This window comes from Mobula hypostoma, chromosome 13, assembly GCF_963921235.1.
Source record: "Mobula hypostoma chromosome 13, sMobHyp1.1, whole genome shotgun sequence".
In the NCBI taxonomy this organism is placed as follows: Eukaryota; Metazoa; Chordata; class Chondrichthyes; order Myliobatiformes; family Myliobatidae; genus Mobula; species Mobula hypostoma.
Genome location: NC_086109.1, coordinates 79,153,687 through 79,171,159, shown reverse-complemented (window position 1 = coordinate 79,171,159; position 17,473 = coordinate 79,153,687). Strand labels below are relative to the sequence as shown.

At 39.6% G+C, this 17,473-nt stretch overlaps 2 protein-coding genes across 2 annotated transcripts in view; one reads left to right on the top strand and one right to left on the bottom strand.

Annotated features, from left to right (window-relative positions):
- The window catches only part of myef2 (myelin expression factor 2), a 29,001-nt gene extending 26,371 nt beyond the window's left edge, over nucleotides 1-2,630 (top strand). The window contains exons 16-18 of the mRNA XM_063066021.1: nucleotides 207-427; nucleotides 518-569; nucleotides 661-2,630. Of these exons, the coding sequence (XP_062922091.1) occupies nucleotides 207-427; nucleotides 518-569; nucleotides 661-824 (437 nt within the window). The 3' untranslated portion in view covers nucleotides 825-2,630. The remainder of the gene's footprint in view (nucleotides 1-206; nucleotides 428-517; nucleotides 570-660) is intronic.
- Nucleotides 2,631-3,119: 489 nt separating this feature from the next.
- slc24a5 (solute carrier family 24 member 5) overlaps nucleotides 3,120-17,473 on the bottom strand; it is a 46,289-nt gene continuing 31,935 nt past the window's right edge. The window contains exons 7-9 of the mRNA XM_063065095.1: nucleotides 14,760-14,966; nucleotides 6,656-6,757; nucleotides 3,120-4,699 (exon numbers count right to left, since the gene is read on the bottom strand). Coding sequence (XP_062921165.1) covers nucleotides 4,383-4,699; nucleotides 6,656-6,757; nucleotides 14,760-14,966 — 626 coding nt within the window. The 3' untranslated portion in view covers nucleotides 3,120-4,382. The remainder of the gene's footprint in view (nucleotides 4,700-6,655; nucleotides 6,758-14,759; nucleotides 14,967-17,473) is intronic.

Sequence of the window (17,473 nt, the reverse complement as noted above, 5' to 3'; positions counted from 1 at the left end):
TCCTGTGCAGTCAAATGGGATTCGTTCTATTTGGTACCATGGTCAACACAGACATTGTGTACCAAAAGGCCTGCTCTTTTGCTCTACCATTCCATGTTCTCATTTTATCTCTGTCCTACAACTGAAAGTAGGAACTTGATATCTTGTATTTGAAATTGTAAAACCTGCTACTGATTAGCATTTTCTTCTTAATCTGAATATCATAGGTGCTGGCATGGCTGCTATGAATAGCATGGCTGGGGGCATGGCAATGGCTATGGATCGTATGGGTTCCAGTCTCGATCGAATGGGAACAGGAATGGTAGGTGGGATCGACAGGAGCATGGATAATGATCGTGGATTTGGAAGTATGAATACTGGAACAGCAGGAAGCGGTTTAAGAGACGGTGGAAGTAGTTTTCGAGGCTGTCAGATTTTTGCAAGAAATGTAGGTTGCTTTTTTTCTTTCATTAAAACTTTTGCATCTTGAAAATGGTCCACAAATAATAACCATTTAAAAAAACTTGTTATTTTTCAGCTTCCATATGACCTGACATGGCAGAAGCTAAAGGAGAAGTTTAGTCAATGTGGTGAGTGTTTAAACACAAGTCTTGTTATTCTGACCTAATGTTGCAGCTGGCAGCATGGAAAAGTAATTTTTCTTCATGTATTGCCTTTTAGGTCACGTAATGTTTGCTGAAATAAAAATGGAAAATGGCAAGTCCAAGGGTTGTGGGATTGTACGCTTTGATTCTCCAGAAGTGGCAGAGAAAGCATGCAGAATGATGAACGGCACAAAAATTAATGGGAGAGAGATAGATGTGCGCATGGATCGTAATGCGTGATTGAAGACTGATGTGTATAGAAAGATACAGCATGTTTGATTAGCCTTATTGTTTTGCTGCGTTTTGTACTGAAGTGATTTCCAACAGCTTTAGTGGAAGCTTACATGTTATGTGAGTTATCATGCAATATTGAAAGATTGCCAACTTAAACTGGATATCGACTTGTACGTTTATGTAATTTTTGTTATCAGACTGAGTTTTTTATGTATATAGAAATTTAGGTAACATATTGTTCACTTCTGTTTGAATGGATAAACTTTTTAATAAAATGTTGTCCAATGGATTTTGTTTACAATGTCATGAAAAGAAGTGAGCTTTTGTAAAACCACCACTTGATAAACGGAGTGAAAGCCTTGATACTATCCTGTGCAAAATTCTTAGCCACATATGTGTAGCTAGTGTGGCTAAGACTTTTTCACAGTACCATATTTGTCAACATAGAGCAGTGAGCGAATTTGTAAATCTGGGAATGGCAAGGGCGGATCACTGCAGGAGGGGTGAGACAGGTAGCAGAGAAGGAGTGCTGGGTCAGAAATGGAGGTGGCACGGGTGACACCAAGCAAGGTTATATAATTCCAACATTTGGTTTATTGATCATTACAGAATGTCTCTCTGGTGCCTCCTCTCTCCCTGCCCCTTTCCCACTCTCAGTCCACAATTGAGACCCATAGTAAAATCAGGTAGGTCACTCACATAGGTCATTAGATTTGTTGTTTTTTTTGGCGGCAGCAGTACAGTGCAATACATAAAATTACCACAGTGCTGTGCAATTTCTTAGGCATCCTCGCTACATATATGTGCATAAGACCTTTGCACAGATCTGTACAATTCCTTCTATTTTTGTTGAAGCACCAATTCTTAATCTTCAATAATGTAACTGAATTTTCTGCTGTTGGTCTGGTCTGTACACCACATTCATTACCTTTATTCCCATAAAACCATGAAATTACAGTTTGGTGCTCTACAAACTGAATACTGTGTATTTCATTGCAGCATCAAATTTTTTGTTATTGTAACAACTTTGCTGTAATTTAGTGAAAACCTTGCAATGTCTTTGAAGTATTATTTAGTAGGAATATAGTTTTCTTTTTACTTAAGTCCACTAAGAATATTTTAATTCAAAAAGATCTTTTCCTATTCAATCTCACAAACTTGAAATGCATATTTGACTGTAACCTGTGCTGGATGAACAAAGAGATCTTGTAACACAGCACCTGATCGAATTTGAGGGGAGTAACACATTTTTAATAATAGCTTGTATATGTCAATGGTAAGTACAGTGTAAGAGTTTAGAGCTTAAGTATGCCTAAAAATACTTGGAAACTTTCAGTGGGTAACTTGGGAGTTAATATAGGTACTTAAAGTATTTTTGCTCTATTGCTTGTTTGCTTCTGGGAAAGACTGCTCACTTTGAATTTTATCAGCTTATCTCTAGAGTACAGTACTGAGTTTATCGTTTCATGGAAAATGGAACCAATGGAACGGTTCCCATAATTAAAGATCCTGTATTTTTGTTATCCTACTTTGACGAACTTGCCTACATTAGCCTTTCAAATTCAGGTTAACTTCTAGCGCTCAGCAACTGATGTGATTTTGTTGTAGGCTGTCTTCTAATCTCTTGTGCCAAGTATATTAAACCAATTGTCCCAATAATAAAATTTAAGGGACAATATTCTGCTGATGCCATGAATGGTGCTTAAATCTGGAGAGTGCAAATCATAAAGTTGGGTAAGTTTTTTTATTTTTTAAAAAATAGTTTCAAGTGTGTTATGTAACCCAAGCAACATACATCAAAGTTGCTGGTGAACGCAGCAGGCCACGCAGCATCTATAGGAAGAGTCTCGGCCTGAAACGTCGACTGCGCCTCTTCCTATAGATGCTGCTTGGCCTGCTGCGTTCACCAGCAACTTTGATGTATGTTGCTTGAATTTCCAGCATCTGCAGAATTCCTGTTGTTTATGTAACCCAAGTTATTTAGGCTGTAAAATAACAAATATGAAATAAATAACCTGATCATTTCCTTGTATATAATTGGCTTTTACTTTGTTGGGAATGTTAAAATCTTTAAAAGACTTAAAAACATTTAACAGTGAAATTGGTTGACACATAATACATAATAGAAACTACTACCATCACTGACAGTGATTTTAAAATTGCACATGATTGGGCAGTTTTCTAAAAGTTATGCACCATATCTGAAAATTCCTAGTGTACCTCAAATTTATTTAATTTACAGTACATCCATTTGGGCTAGAGCCAGCCTGTGCAAGGTTTAAACAACTTTCATTTAACTCCTAAAACTTTTCTCCGGTCCTTCACAGAAATAACATGAAACAAACTGACCCATAGTTACACGAACAATGTCGGATTGCCATTGGAGATGCTGCAAAAGAAATCCAGAAATTTGGCATTGTGCCGGTTTCTGGTAAAGGAAGATTGCTCAAGAAATTGGAAGGAGGAACAGATTATTTTAGGTGTGAGAATGATTTAGGAGAATGAGGATTAAATGAGTTTGTCAGCAAAGAGGCAATATAGATTAATAACAGGCACTGTGTAATAAAGGGTTGTTTATGGAATGTAGGGGGATGGCAGGACTATTGGAGAGGTCAGTTGGGTGAGGCAGGAGTTTAGATCCGCAGTATTACACATTGGAATAAAAATTTATGGTGGGGTCCAGTGCAGTTTGAAGCTCAATATTACAAACATGCAGCTCAGGCTAAGTAGCAAGCCAGAGGGTTGGAATTCGTTTGTAGCAGTAATAGTAACCAACTTTTCAGAGTCCCCTGGTGGTAGATCTTAGCTCATCCAAGGCAAGAGCAATAGTGAGCGAAATCAATGCTGTTTTGGCATTGAGAATTGATGTTTGAGAATAAGGGTAGCATGTAGCAAAAATGGGTGGAAGAAGTGATTACAATATTATCTGGAAGGGTAAGACTGTATCAAAGTGAAAGCAGATGCAATTGAGCTGGATAAACAAGGTGGGAGGTCTGGTTTAGCAAGGATGCAACTTCAACAGAAGAAAGTAGATGAGAAATGGTACACTGTGGTTAGAAGTTATAACTTTAGAGCCATAATTGGATGCAAACGTTTGAGAAGTATTTTAGGATTGGGATTTGGAAGAATGGTTAGTGGAAGATAGGGGTGGTAGTTCAAAGACATTGCAGTTGAGTTCAATGGAATAAGTGCATATTTGAAAGAATATTGAAATTAACTAATTCCCCATTTTAAATTCACCTCAGCATTGGCAAGAGTGTCCGTAACTCTAAGAAGGCATTCTCCACCTCTAAACACTTATTTCTAAAGCCTCCCTTTAACCAAAGACTTTGGTCCTCTTTCCTGGTGATTAAGTGCCATTTTTGTTCATATTTGCAATAAACATGGCATGGAAAATAATTCTTGAAGCTGGTACTTTCCTGCTACACCATGATATTGCAGCAGTTTTGGGCTCTGGAAATCAATACCCAATTAAAAGTTCCAAATGAGTGGGGTGAAGTTTTGGTGGTGGGAAGTTTTTGATAGAAAACATGTAATGTCAATTGTACCTTGATTGTAGCTCAATTAATTGCATGTCCTGGCAAGAACATTGCCTAGTATTCCTAGCCCATTTAGAACTGAGATAATGAGAAAAATGAAATAAGCAAAAAGACAGCTTGCTCCAAGTTTCTTATCCAGTTTCCATCCATTAATATGAATTGCTGCAAATATGAACATGATAGAGAGGAGAAGAGAAGCTGTTGTGTAGATCATGCCACTGCTATTGACTTCTACAGGCGATAAATCAACAAATACAGTTTTAACAAACCAAGGTACACCTAAACAGAGAAGATCAAATACATTGGAGCCCACAATGTTCGACATAGCCATATCTCCTTTACCTGGGGGTAAGGAGGAGAAAACTTTATTCATTATAGTGAATGCAATAAGATTTAAAATTTTCTTATGTGCAGCACATGTAATTTCAAAAATCTTAGTGTAATCAGATAAATGGCTAAAATGAAGAAGGTTTTTAATAAACTTGTGATTCTGTAGAAGATAATTTGAAAATAACAGTAGAATAACAGTAACTGAGCAGGGGGTCAAGTTGGTAGTTATGGAGCAGATACGGCTTGGATTCTTGACTTGGTCGGATTGGATATGGAACAAGGTAGCAAACAATAGCTGGCTGCTCAGTGGAAAAGGTGATAACAGCTGCCACGCTGTCTTTCAGTATACTGATTGTGAATTTCATACTGTAATTACTGAATATATTAAAACCTATTTAAGAAAAATGAAATTGCAGAAGTCTGGATATTAACTATAGTTTTCTCAAGTTTAAAAATCAATAAAGTTTCTTGACCTGTTTTCATAACATTGAACCAGATGGGGCTAGATTAGTTCTATGACATGAATATAGCTGCGTTGAAAGGATTTGTGTACCACTTGTATCATAGTGTAGAACTTGCTAATGATTGCCAGACTGAAAAGTGACACATCTGGGTTTTTTTTTAAAAGTTCAAATACCAAGAAAATGGGAGTAATTCATAATAATTCAGATAAGAATTTAAAAGCTATCCAAGTAATTATGGCGTGGCTTAAATTGGAAGTGAATGACATAGAGTCAGTGAGGGAGTTCTGTATCTTAGGTGCAGAAGTACGAGTATGAAGCACTTTACATTTAATATTCTAGAATCTATGTAGTTGCATTAGGCAGAGCTTTGCTGAAACTTTGTATTTCCAACAGAACAGTTAGTAAATACATTGATCTATTATTCCTATGTCCGGTTAACAAAAATATCCATGTAGTCTTTTGGTACTAGGTCATAAGGAAACCTTCAAAGATGAAAAGTGAATTTATGATTAATGTTTTTATTTTTCTTCAAGGTTTCTTCAGCCTTTGTGCTGCAAACATGTCACACACACAAAAAAAAAGTTTTAAATGAAATAATTAGCCTTTCAACAGTAACAGTCAAGACGAAAAACAAAGCTTTCATTTTAGGAAAACTATGTTAGTATTTATTTGTTTTTTTTGTTGTTGGTAGTTTATTAGGGAACCTCCCCCCCCCCCCCCCAGTGTGTGAGTGAATGAGTTCATTTTGTATGTACATGTGTTGCTATTCAACAAACTTTTAATTGGAGAGAAATAAGCTTGCTCAAGTACATTATTTACTTAAATAACTTAAACCATTAAATAAAATTCCACCTTTGCCCCCAAGAAGCTTTTATATATAATATACATTTATACACGCACAGTTCAGTTTTAATGTTTTGGCTTTGATCTCTGTGTAGATAACAGTGTGTAAGGCATGAGAATAACTACAATTATCCCATCTTTAAGCGTGTTGTCTACAGCGAGGATTGTGGATAACTGAAAACAGTCAAAAATAGCTGATGTAGTTGAACAATACAGGGCCATTAAATAATACAGAAAGCACTCGTTGAAGAGCAACACTGCATCAAAAATCTGGCAACCATTCTTTATTCATTCATGAGAATCTGGATTAACTGGCAAAGTGTACTTATTCATAGACTGTAAAGTTGATGGCTTTTTTTTTGGGGGGGGGGGTGCAATTAGAGGTCAGCGAAAAAAATCAGCTGCATAGCCCTGGGACTGAAGTCACATAACATGGATTCGGAACAACACATTTGCCTCACTAAAGGGTATAACTTTGATGCTAGATTTTCCAGACTATTGGATCTTATTATACACTTCTCACTTACTTTTTTAAAAAAATTGATTCCACATTTCCATAAACAGCAAGTTTAAAGAGTGCAAGAACAAGGCTATCAGTGAGTGTATGAAGTTAGTACATTAAAATACTATATGCAGTTTTATATTTAAAATTGATTCATACCTTCTCTGGTAACAAGAACACTAGCCACAGTGTCTGGAATACTGGTGCCTGCTGCCAGCAGTGTTAGACCCATCACTGTTTCAGGAATGCCCAGAGTTTCTCCTGAATTAATTGTTTGAACAATGTTGGATTGTCAGAGTTAAAGCCACTTATAAAATATTTTGTTAAATTGCACAACAGTGTCAAGTTTTACAATGAAGTACTATTTGCCCCATTTCCAACAGGGAGCAGGCTTCATAGTATACATGCTAGGACCATCAGAGCAGTAAGGCTGATAAACACCTCCACCCAATAATCCACCCCTCTACAACCCCCAGCACTGCAACTTTATCATTTCCTGTCGGAGTTACCTTATGTACAAACAACCCAGTGCCTAGTGTCACTTTATGGACATAAGATGAATGTATGTAAGCTATCTGATGTACTTATATTTATTTTTTTATTGTTCTTTATCTTACTGGCATTTTTGTGCTGCATAGGATCTGGAGTAACAATTATTTTGTTCTCCTTTACACTTGTATACTGGAAATGACATTAAACAGTCTTGAATCTGAATCTCTAAAGATTTGGAGAAGTTCTTGTTACAACAGCAGGGCGCTATGATAGGGTAGCAGTTGGTGCGACACTATAACAGCCTGGAGCGTAGTTTAAAGTTCAATTCCGATGTTCAATTTCGATGGGAATGGGTGGGTTTCCTTCAGATATTCCAGTTTCTTCCCACGTTCCAAAGGCATGCCTGTTAGTAGATTAATTGGTCATTGTAAGTCGTCCTGAGATTTGGCTAAAGTTAAATAGGTGAGTTGCTGGGAAGTACGGCTCGTTGGGCCAGGTGGTCCTGTTTTGCACTATCTCAAAATAAAATAATCTTGACAATTTATATAATGGTCTTTGGCAATCTCAGGCCATACTCAAAATGCTTCACACCAATTCAGATCTCAGAAGGAACTCCTCAATTGCCACCATGCTAAACATCAATTCCTTGCAGTGTATACAATCTTTTAAGTCCTCTGAATGCCTTTGCTATTCAAGAAATGAACAAACTAAGAGTGGATTAATTCCTAGCCTTACTCTGCCCTGTTTATTCACCCCAGCTGGAACCAATAAAGTTAGCAAAGCCTGGATGAGAAATTAACGTATTTAATAGTTTAGCCCTGTAATAAAATGTATATTTACATCAAGCTTTGGTTGTTCAATTGTAAAATAAATTGTAATCTACAAGATGTATTACATTTATAACTCACTCCTGTGTGGGCCTCTACAGCCACACCAGATGCTGCTCTACCAACACAGACTGAAGCAAGACTTTCTAGGCGGAGATCCATGGTCTCGCGAGACTAACAGATGCCACAATGAAGTGCATATACAATAATTGGATAATTTTTTTAAACAATATTTGTTTTCATGCAAGCCTTTTAACAATCTAAAGAAATGATTCAACAAGGGCACAAGTGTCAGCTTTGCAAATGAGGGGGCAGTCCAACCTTTTTTTTCCAGAAGAATGTGAAATGTGGATCATTTAAGAACAAACAGGAAAACAATTTATAACTGGGATGATTTGAAAGCTGGCATGAAGGAAATCTTGTGTAATATGTAATAACATCTTACTTGTTTCTCTAATGTTTAAATCTTTGCATTACTTACATAATATTGCTCAAATGGTATTTTATCCCAAGAAATTCTGACCTTTTTGTCAATTCTAATATTCTTGCAAACAACAAATCAATTTAAATAGTATACACAAAAGACTGGAGGAACTCATCAAGCCAGGCAACATCTATGGAAGGTAATAAAGAGTTGACATTTTGTGCCAAGACCCTTCATGAGGACTGGAAGGAGGGAGGCAAAGGCTAGAACAAAGTGGAGAGGAAAGAGTACGAGCTGGAAGGTGATTGATGAGACCAGGTGATGAGGAAGGTGAGTGGGTGAGCAAACGAAGGCAGAAGCTGAGAGAGGATAGGTGGTAAAGACTTAAAAAAAGAGGAATCTCTTAGGACAAAACAGTGGACCATGGAAAAAAGTGGAGGAGAGAACGAGAGAGAGAGGGGGAGAGAGTATAACAAGAATGGGTGGGGGAGAAATTATTGGAAGCTGCAGAAATCAGTGGTCATACCATCAAGTTGGAGGCTACACAGATGGAATATGAAGTGATGCTCCTCCAACCTGATTTTGGCCTCGTCATGGCAGGATGGGAATGGGGAAGTAAAACTGAAATATGTGGCCACAGGGAGATGCTGCTTTTAAAAAATATACTTAAAAGTAATTAGGAGGGAAATAATGATAAATGTATTCTGCATTAATTTTGTTGCAGAAACATGGTCATTAATTTTACAAAATAGGGCATAGTTAGTTGTTTGTATATAAAAATGAGGTCCAATCTGGTTTGGCATGATTTGTAGCAAAGAAAAGTTTTAAGTCCCATTGAGGACAACTGAAGTGCTTTATAGTCAGCACATTGCTTTTGAGGTATGATCACTGTTGTAACAGTGGTTGATTTATATACAAGCAGCTCCTACAAAGAGCAATATGTTAATGACTGTATAATCTACCAATTTATCTTCTTGAGCATAGATGGAAACCATTTGGCTGATGAGTTTTATTTAGTTGGTTATACAGTACTGAGTTGGCTCTTCCAGCCCTTTGAGCCGTGCTGCCACAGCAAACCTCCACCCCCCCCGACAACCCAACTAAACCCTAACCTAAACGTGGGACACTTTCCAATGCCCAACTAACCTACCCAGTACACCTTTGGGCTGTGGGAGAAAACCTACACGTTTCATGGGAAGGACATATTGAAACTCCTTACAGGGGACATTGGAATTGAACTCCAAACTCTGATGCTGGGAGCTGTAATAGTGCCATGCTATCTGCTATGCTACTGTGGCAATTAATCAAATTCTATCCTCCCTCCCTCTCAGAGCAATCCCATTCCTCCTTGTACACGTATGGAAAAAATATTTACACAAACCCTTGATCCAAATTGCTTCAGTTAAGGTGATGATTACAAATCAGTAATAGGCACAAGGGGACCCTGAGGAGCTATATCCTGTGTAACAAGTACTCATGGGTACATTGCTTAAGGAGGAAACATCAGTGGCAATGATAAATTACAAAATTAATAAAGAAATTGATGGACACTCAACCCCTCCCAATTCTGTTAACCACCTGAAATAGGAGTAAATTATAATAGCCAGCTAACAACCCAGCATAACTTTGGGATGTAGGAAGAAATAGATACTGAGATGAAACTCAGAGCCACAGGGGGAAACATTTTACATGACAGCACAAAAGGGCATCAATAAACCTGGGTCACTGGAAATACAAAACATCTGCACTTCTTTCACTGTACCGTTCAGTTAGTTACTAAGGATCACTCCCCTCTTCCACCCAGAAACAAGTGTCTTGGGTTCTTTTATATCTAATACTTCAATATTTGTGCTCACATCTCTAAATAATATCAGTTCCAAGGGTTCAGACAGGGCAGAGTTTGTTAAGTTTGTCCAGGACGGATTCCTGTCACAGTATGTGGACAGGCCGACTAGGGGGAATGCCATACTAGATCTAGTACTAGGTAATGAACCGGGTCAGGTCACAGATCTCTCAGTGGCTGAGCATCTGGGGGACAGTGACCACTGCTCCCTGGCCCTTAGCATTATCATGGAAAAGGATAGAATCAGAGAAGACAGGAAAATTTTTAATTGGGGAAAGGCAAATTATGAGGCTATAAGGCTAGAACTTGTGGGTGTGAATTGGGATGATGTTTTTGCAGGGAAATGTACTATGGACATGTGGTCGATGTTTAGAGATCTCTTGTGGGATGTTAGGGATAAATTTGTCCCGGTGAGGAAGATAAAGAATGGTAAGGTGAAGGAACCATCGGTGACAAGTGAGGTGGAAAATCTAGTCAGGTGGAAGAAGGCAGCATACATAAGGTTTAGGAAGCAAGGATCAGATGGGTCTATTGAGGAATATAGGGAAGCAAGAAAGGAGCTTAAGAAAGGGCTGAGATGAGCAAGAAGGGGGCATGAGAAGGCCTTGGCGAGTAGGGTAAAGGAAAACCCCAAGGCATTCTTCAATTTTGTGAAGAAAAAAAGGATGACAGGAGTGAAGGTAGGACCGATTAGAGATAAGGGTGGGAAGATGTGCCTGGAGGCTGTGGAAGTGAGCGAGGTCCTCAATGAATACTTCTCTTTGGTATTCACCAATGAGAGGGAACTTGATGATGGTGAGGACAATATGAGTGAGGTTGATGTTCTGGAGCATGTTGACATTAAGGGAGAGGAGGTGTTGGAGTTGTTAAAATACATTAGGACAGATAAGTCCCCGGGGCCTGACGGAATATTCCCCAGGCTGCTTCACGAGGCGAGAGAAGAGATTGCTGAGCCTCTGGCTAGGATCTTTATGTCCTCGTTGTCCATGGGAATGGTACCGGAGGATTGGAGGGAGGTGAATGTTGTCCCCTTGTTCAAAAAAGGTAGTAGGGATAGTCCAGGTAAGTGAGCCTTACGTGTGTGGTGGGAAAGCTGTTGGAAAAGATTCTTAGAGATAGGATCTATAGGCATTTAGAGAATCATGGTCTGATCAGGGACAGTCAGCATGGCTTTGTGAAGGGCAGATCGTGTCTAACAAGCCTGATAGAGTTCTTTGAGGAGGTGACCAGGCATATAGATGAGGGTAGTGAGGTGGATGTGATCTATATGGATTTTAGTAAGGCATTTGACAAGGTTTCACATGGTAGGCTTATTCAGAAAGTTAGAAGGCATGGGATCCAGGGAAGTTTGGTCAGGTGGATTCAGAATTGGCTTGCCTGGAGAAGGCAGAGGGTGGTGGTAGAGGGAGTACATTCAGATTGGAGGATTGTGACTAGTGGTGTCCCACAGGCATCTGTTCTGGGACCTCTACTTTTCGTGATTTTTATTAACGACCTGGATGTAGGGGTAGAAGGGTGGGTTGGAAAGTTTGCAGATGACACAAAGGTTGGTGGTGTTGTAGGTAGTGTAGAGGATTGTCAAAGATTGCAGAGAGACATTGATTGGATGCAGAAGTGGGCTGAGAAGTGGCAGATGGAGTTCAACCTGGAGAAGTGTGAGGTGGTACACTTTGGAAGGACAAACTCCAAGGCAGAGTGCAAAGTAAATGGCAGGATACTTGGTAGTGTGGAGGAGCAGAGGGATCTGGGGGTACATGTCCACATATCCCTGAAAGTTGCCTCACAGGTGGATAGGGTAGTTAAGAAAGCTTATGGGGTGTTAGCTTTCATAAGTTGAGGGATAGAGTTTAAGAGTCGCGATGTAATGATGCAGCTCTGTAAAACTCTGGTTAGGCCACACTTTGAGTACTGTGTCCATTTCTGGTCACCTCACTATAGGAAGGATGTGGAAGCATTGGAAAGGGTACAGAGGAGATTTACTGGGAAGCTGCCTGGTTTAGAGAGTATGGATTATGATCAGAGATTAAGGGAGCTAGGGCTTTACTCTTTGGAGAGAAGGAGGATGAGAGGAGACATGATAGAGGTGTACAAGATAATAAGAGGAATAGATAGAGTGGATAGCCAGCGCGTCTTCCCCAAGGCACCACTGCTCAATACAAGAGGACATGGCTTTAAGGTAAGGGGTGGGAAGTTCAAGGGGGATATTAGAGGAAGATTTTTTACTCAGAGAGTGGTTGGTGCGTGGAATGCACTGCCTGAGTCAGTGGTGGAGGCAGATACACTAGTGAAGTTTAAGAGACTACTAGACAGGTATATGGAGGAATTTAAGGTGGGGGCTTATATGGGAGGCAGGGTTTGAGGGTCAGCACAACATTGTGGGCCGAAGGGCCTGTACTGTGCTGTACTATTCTATGTTCTTAAATTAGGTGGTTATAATTTTAGATAAATTCTCACAGCAGTGATTGCTTAGCTCATGCCACTCAACACTATGTCTGAGGATGTGAGTTAAAATCCCGAGACAGATTTAAACAAATATGTAGAGACTGGGCACTGAGAAACACTGCACTGCTCCTGTCCACTGGTGCAAGTGCTTCAGCCTGTGCACACGACTCGCATTGGTGAACCTGAGAATGAAGAATGTTCCAAGAATCACCTCATTTGAGCTTGCCAAGTGTCTGAATAAATATCGTAGTTTTTGGACTTTAATCTGTTCCATTATTTGTGCAAATTTGAAGGCCGGATACAGGATTAATGACAGGATTCTTAGCACTGTTAAGGAACAGAGGGATCTTGAGGCCCATGTCCAGAGATCCCTCAAAGTCACCACAAACGTTGACACGATTGTTAAGAAGATGTTTGGTTTGTTGGCTGTCATTAGTTAGGGATCAGCGTTTGAGTCACAAGGCAATGTTGCAGGTCTCTGAAACCCTGGTAGATCACACTTGATGTTCAGTTCTGCTTGCTTTATTATAGGACAGATATGGAAGCCTTAGAGTGTGTTCAGAGGAGATTTACCAGGATGCTGCCTAGGTTAGAGAGCATATCTTATGAGGACAGGTTGAATGAGCTGGGGCCTCTCCCTTTGGAGCAGAGGGTGATGTGATAGACATGTACAAGATGCTAGAAAGGCATAGATTGAGAGGAGAGCCAGACACTTCCCCAGGGTGGAAATAGTTAATATGAGTGGGTGTCATCTTAAGGTGATTGGGGACGTCAGAGAAGATTCTTTTTAAACACAGAGTGGTGGGGGTGTGGAATGCGGTGCAAAGGGTGGTTGTAAAGCAGACACATGAGGGGCATTTAGTAGATTCTTAGACTCATAGATGATAGAAAAATGGAGAGCTATGTATGAGGGAAGGGTCAGATTGACCTTGGAGTAGATTAAAAGTTTGGCACATCATGGGCCGAAGGGCGTGTACTGTGCTGTTATGTTCTATGTGCAATCATTTAATGTTAACCGCTGATACTCATTTAGCTATTAAACATAGGTTAGTCCTGCAATCTATGTAAGTTCCACAGACTTATTTTTAAGTACACTGTGGTTACTTTGCACTCTTTATTGGAACCAAGTGTGGTACCATGGCTTCGTGGTGATGGTAGAGTGTGGAATATAGTGGCTCCAGAGGCTACAAATTCTGATAATGCATCTTTCTGCCTCTAGTGATTGTCTACAGCACTCACAAATGCTCAACCGACTGATCTAACTTGCTCCTGTACACCTCCTCACCTCCATCTGAAATTCTACCAACAATGTGTCCTTAGCAACTTTATAGATGCCATTTTAATTGACTGCATCACCATCTGGTATGAAGGGGCCAATGCACAGGATCAGAAAGCGCTGCAGAAAGTTGTAAACTCAGTCAGCTCCATCATGGGCACTAGCCTCCCCAGCATCGAGGGCACTTTGAAAAGACGATGCCTCAAGAACATTGAGGACCCCATCACCCAGGACATGCCCCCCCATGCCCCCCTCTCATTGCTGCCATCAGGGAGGAAGTACAGGAGCATGAAGATGCAATGTTTCAGGAACAGCTTCTTCCATCTACCATCAGATTTCTGAATGGACAATGAGCCCATCAACACTACCTCACAATTATTTTCTCTCCTTTTGCACTACTTCCAAAATTTTTTGTATACTGGTAATTTACCCTTTTAAAAATGATTATGATTTGCAATGTACTGCTGACAAATTTCACAACATATGCCAGTGACATTAAACCTGATTCTGATACGTCTGACCTGGTTCCATCTCATTTAGCACATCTGTTATGCCATGCAACAGGATGCAGGATGACCTCGCTACAAAGGCAAGACTTTACCTCCACAAATACAGTGTGGTAGTCATTCCTACTGATGCTAACGTGGATAGGTTGAAGGTGACATCATCCCTCATTGGTGCACTCACGACCTAATATTATGAAGTTATTTTTATAACACATTGCAAAACCCTAATTAATCATTGTTATGCATTGCAAAGTCAGTGGCTTTCTCAGTGAACCTATAACAGTTTATATTAGTTCGCATAATTGGTTCTAGTAAAACTGATGTGGATTAGATTAATGCGAAACACAAAGTCAATAGGAACAAATTTGTATAGAAAACACAAATTTGCATTCCATGGACTACTCCATTTATTCAAAAACAAAAGGAGATTCTAAAAAATGTGATTCTTCTTACCCACGATGGTTACCATCCAAACTAATATATATGTAAATCCAGAAATCCACACAGCACACATGAAGAAAGTTAGCAGGAACCATTTTCTCCATTGATGCCTGCGACAATCTGGGGTGGTTATGAATAGTAGGGTGGTGATGGGAAGAGACAGTACCCAGATAATCCTCTTCACATCCGATTCAGGCATTGCAAACACACTTGATGGATCTATGTCAAAAATAAAAACACGTTTCGGTTATTTAAAATAATTTTTAAAAATCAAATTGTATGTAAAATTAATAAAATACATCAGAATCAGACTTAATGTCACTAGCATATGTCATGAAATTAGTTGTCTTGTGGCAGCAGTACATTGCAAAACGTAATAACTAAATTACAGTAAGAAATATAGGAAAACAATTAAATGAATAATGCAAAAAGAGAGTAAAGGAAAATTGTGAGGTAGTGCTGTTCGGCTCATCGTCCATTCAGAAATCTGATGGGGGAGGAGATGAAGCCACTTCCAAAATGTTGAGTGTGTGTCTTTGGGCTCCTGTGCCTCTTCCTTGATGGGACCAATGAGAAGTGGATGCATCCTGGGTGATGAGGGTCCCTAAATGTGGATGCCACCTTTCTGAGGCATCATTTTTTGAAGGTGTCCTGGACATTGAGGAGTCTAGTGCCCGGGATGGAGCTGGCTGAGACTGCAGCCTTTTCCATTCGTATGAAGGGTTATGGTGAGAGGGCAGGAGAATGGAAATGGTTCAACCATGATGAAATGGTAGAGCAGATTCAATAGGCTACATGACCTAATTCTGCTCCTATATATTATGGTCTTAGTCTTATAAAAGTCAGTAAAAAATCTGGCATATCAATGAAGGGTCTCAGCCTGAAACATTAACTGTTTATTCTCCTCCATAGATGCTGCCTGGCCTGCTGCGTTCCTCTAGCATTTTGTGCGCACTCTGGAGTTCCAGCATCTATCTGCTTCTGGCATGTTTTAAAGATTTCTATTTTTTGAAGCCCATCATTTCAGATGAGAACTTTATGTGCATATCAAGTTGAATTGCAAATGAGTTGTTCCCACCCAAGAGTACATTTAAGATTTCTCAGAGAACATACCCAGGCAGCCAGGAACACCAGGTCAACCTGCATAAATCATTATATTCAAGCCAGAGCTTTCATTTTACACAAAAAGGAAACAGAAAATATAAATTTCAGTAGATGGTACAGCTAAATCAAAGATGTAGTTTTTAATCTCAGAAGCATTGAGAAGAGACAGTGCTCGGAATTAATAAGATACGTATAGCTCAGTGGCAGGTTCAAGGGAAAGGAGAGAAATGGGAAAGAGAGGTAACCTGGCAATCTGAATTGTAGTTTCAATACACGGTTTCTGGCAAGCTTTGACAGAACCAAAGTTTCAACTTCAGTTCTCTCAGCAGATGCGATCTGAACTGCTTAAACATTTGCAGCATTTCCCATCACTTCCACTTTCCAGTTCTCAACAAGATTCTTTGATCAGCTGCCTTAACTTTCCACATCTTAATGTCTTCATTCTGTTACCCAGGTGACAGGATCTCTGATCTGGAATCCTTTTGGATGAATTTATGTAACCGAACTGGGCAGACGTTTCAGTGAAATTACCATACCTTTCACGCTCCCTTTTTCTGAGTCTATCAGTAACCTTGCTTAATCACCACTTGAGTTCTGAAGGTCAGTGATAACACTCCACACTTAATTACAACAGTCATAATTTAAAAATATTCACTACAAATACTACAATGATTTAATTTCACTGTGGCTGGATAAATAATTGTAAACTGGAAAATAAGATTTAATATCACTGGCATATGTCACAAAATTTTTCATCTTTACAGCTGCAATGCAATACATAATAGAAAACATGAATTATAGCAAACATTAAAATTTAAATTAAATAAGTAGTGCAAAAATAGAAATAGAAAAGTAGCGAAGTAGAGTTCATGGGTTCAATGTCCATTCAGAAATCGGATGGCAGAGGGGAAGAAGCTGTTCCTGAATCGTTGAGTGTGTGCCTTCAGGCTCCTGTACTTCCTTCCAACGAGAAGAGGCCATGTCCTGGGCGATGAGAATCCCTGAATGATGGATGCCACCTTTTTGAGGCATTGCTCCTAGATGATATCCTGGATACTAGGGAGGCTGGTGCCCATGATGGACCTGACTAAGTTCACAACTCTGCAGCTTATTTTGATTTTGATCCTGTGCAGTACCCGCCCCCCCCCCGCCACACACACACATACCCGACGGTGAGGCAGCCAGTTTGATGACATTGTTCAGTACCCTGTCCGATCCATCCTTATTCTACTTCTTCCCATCTCCTCTCCACGCCACCCCCCCACCCCCACACTGCAGATCAGAATCAGGTTTATTATCACTGGCTTGTGACGTGAAATTTGTTAACTTAGCACAGCAGTTCAATGCAATACATAATCTAGCAGTGAGAGAAAAAATAATAATAATAAACAAGTAAATCAATTACGTATATTAGATTAGATTATTAGATTATGAAGACACACAGTCCTCTTTTATTGTCACTTAGTAATGCATGCATTAAGAAATGATAAAATATTCCTCTGGTGTGGTATCACAGAAACACAGGACAGACCAAGACTGAAAAACTAACAAAAACCACATGATTATAACATACAGTTACAACAGTGCAACAATACCGTAACTTGATGAAGAACAGGCCATGG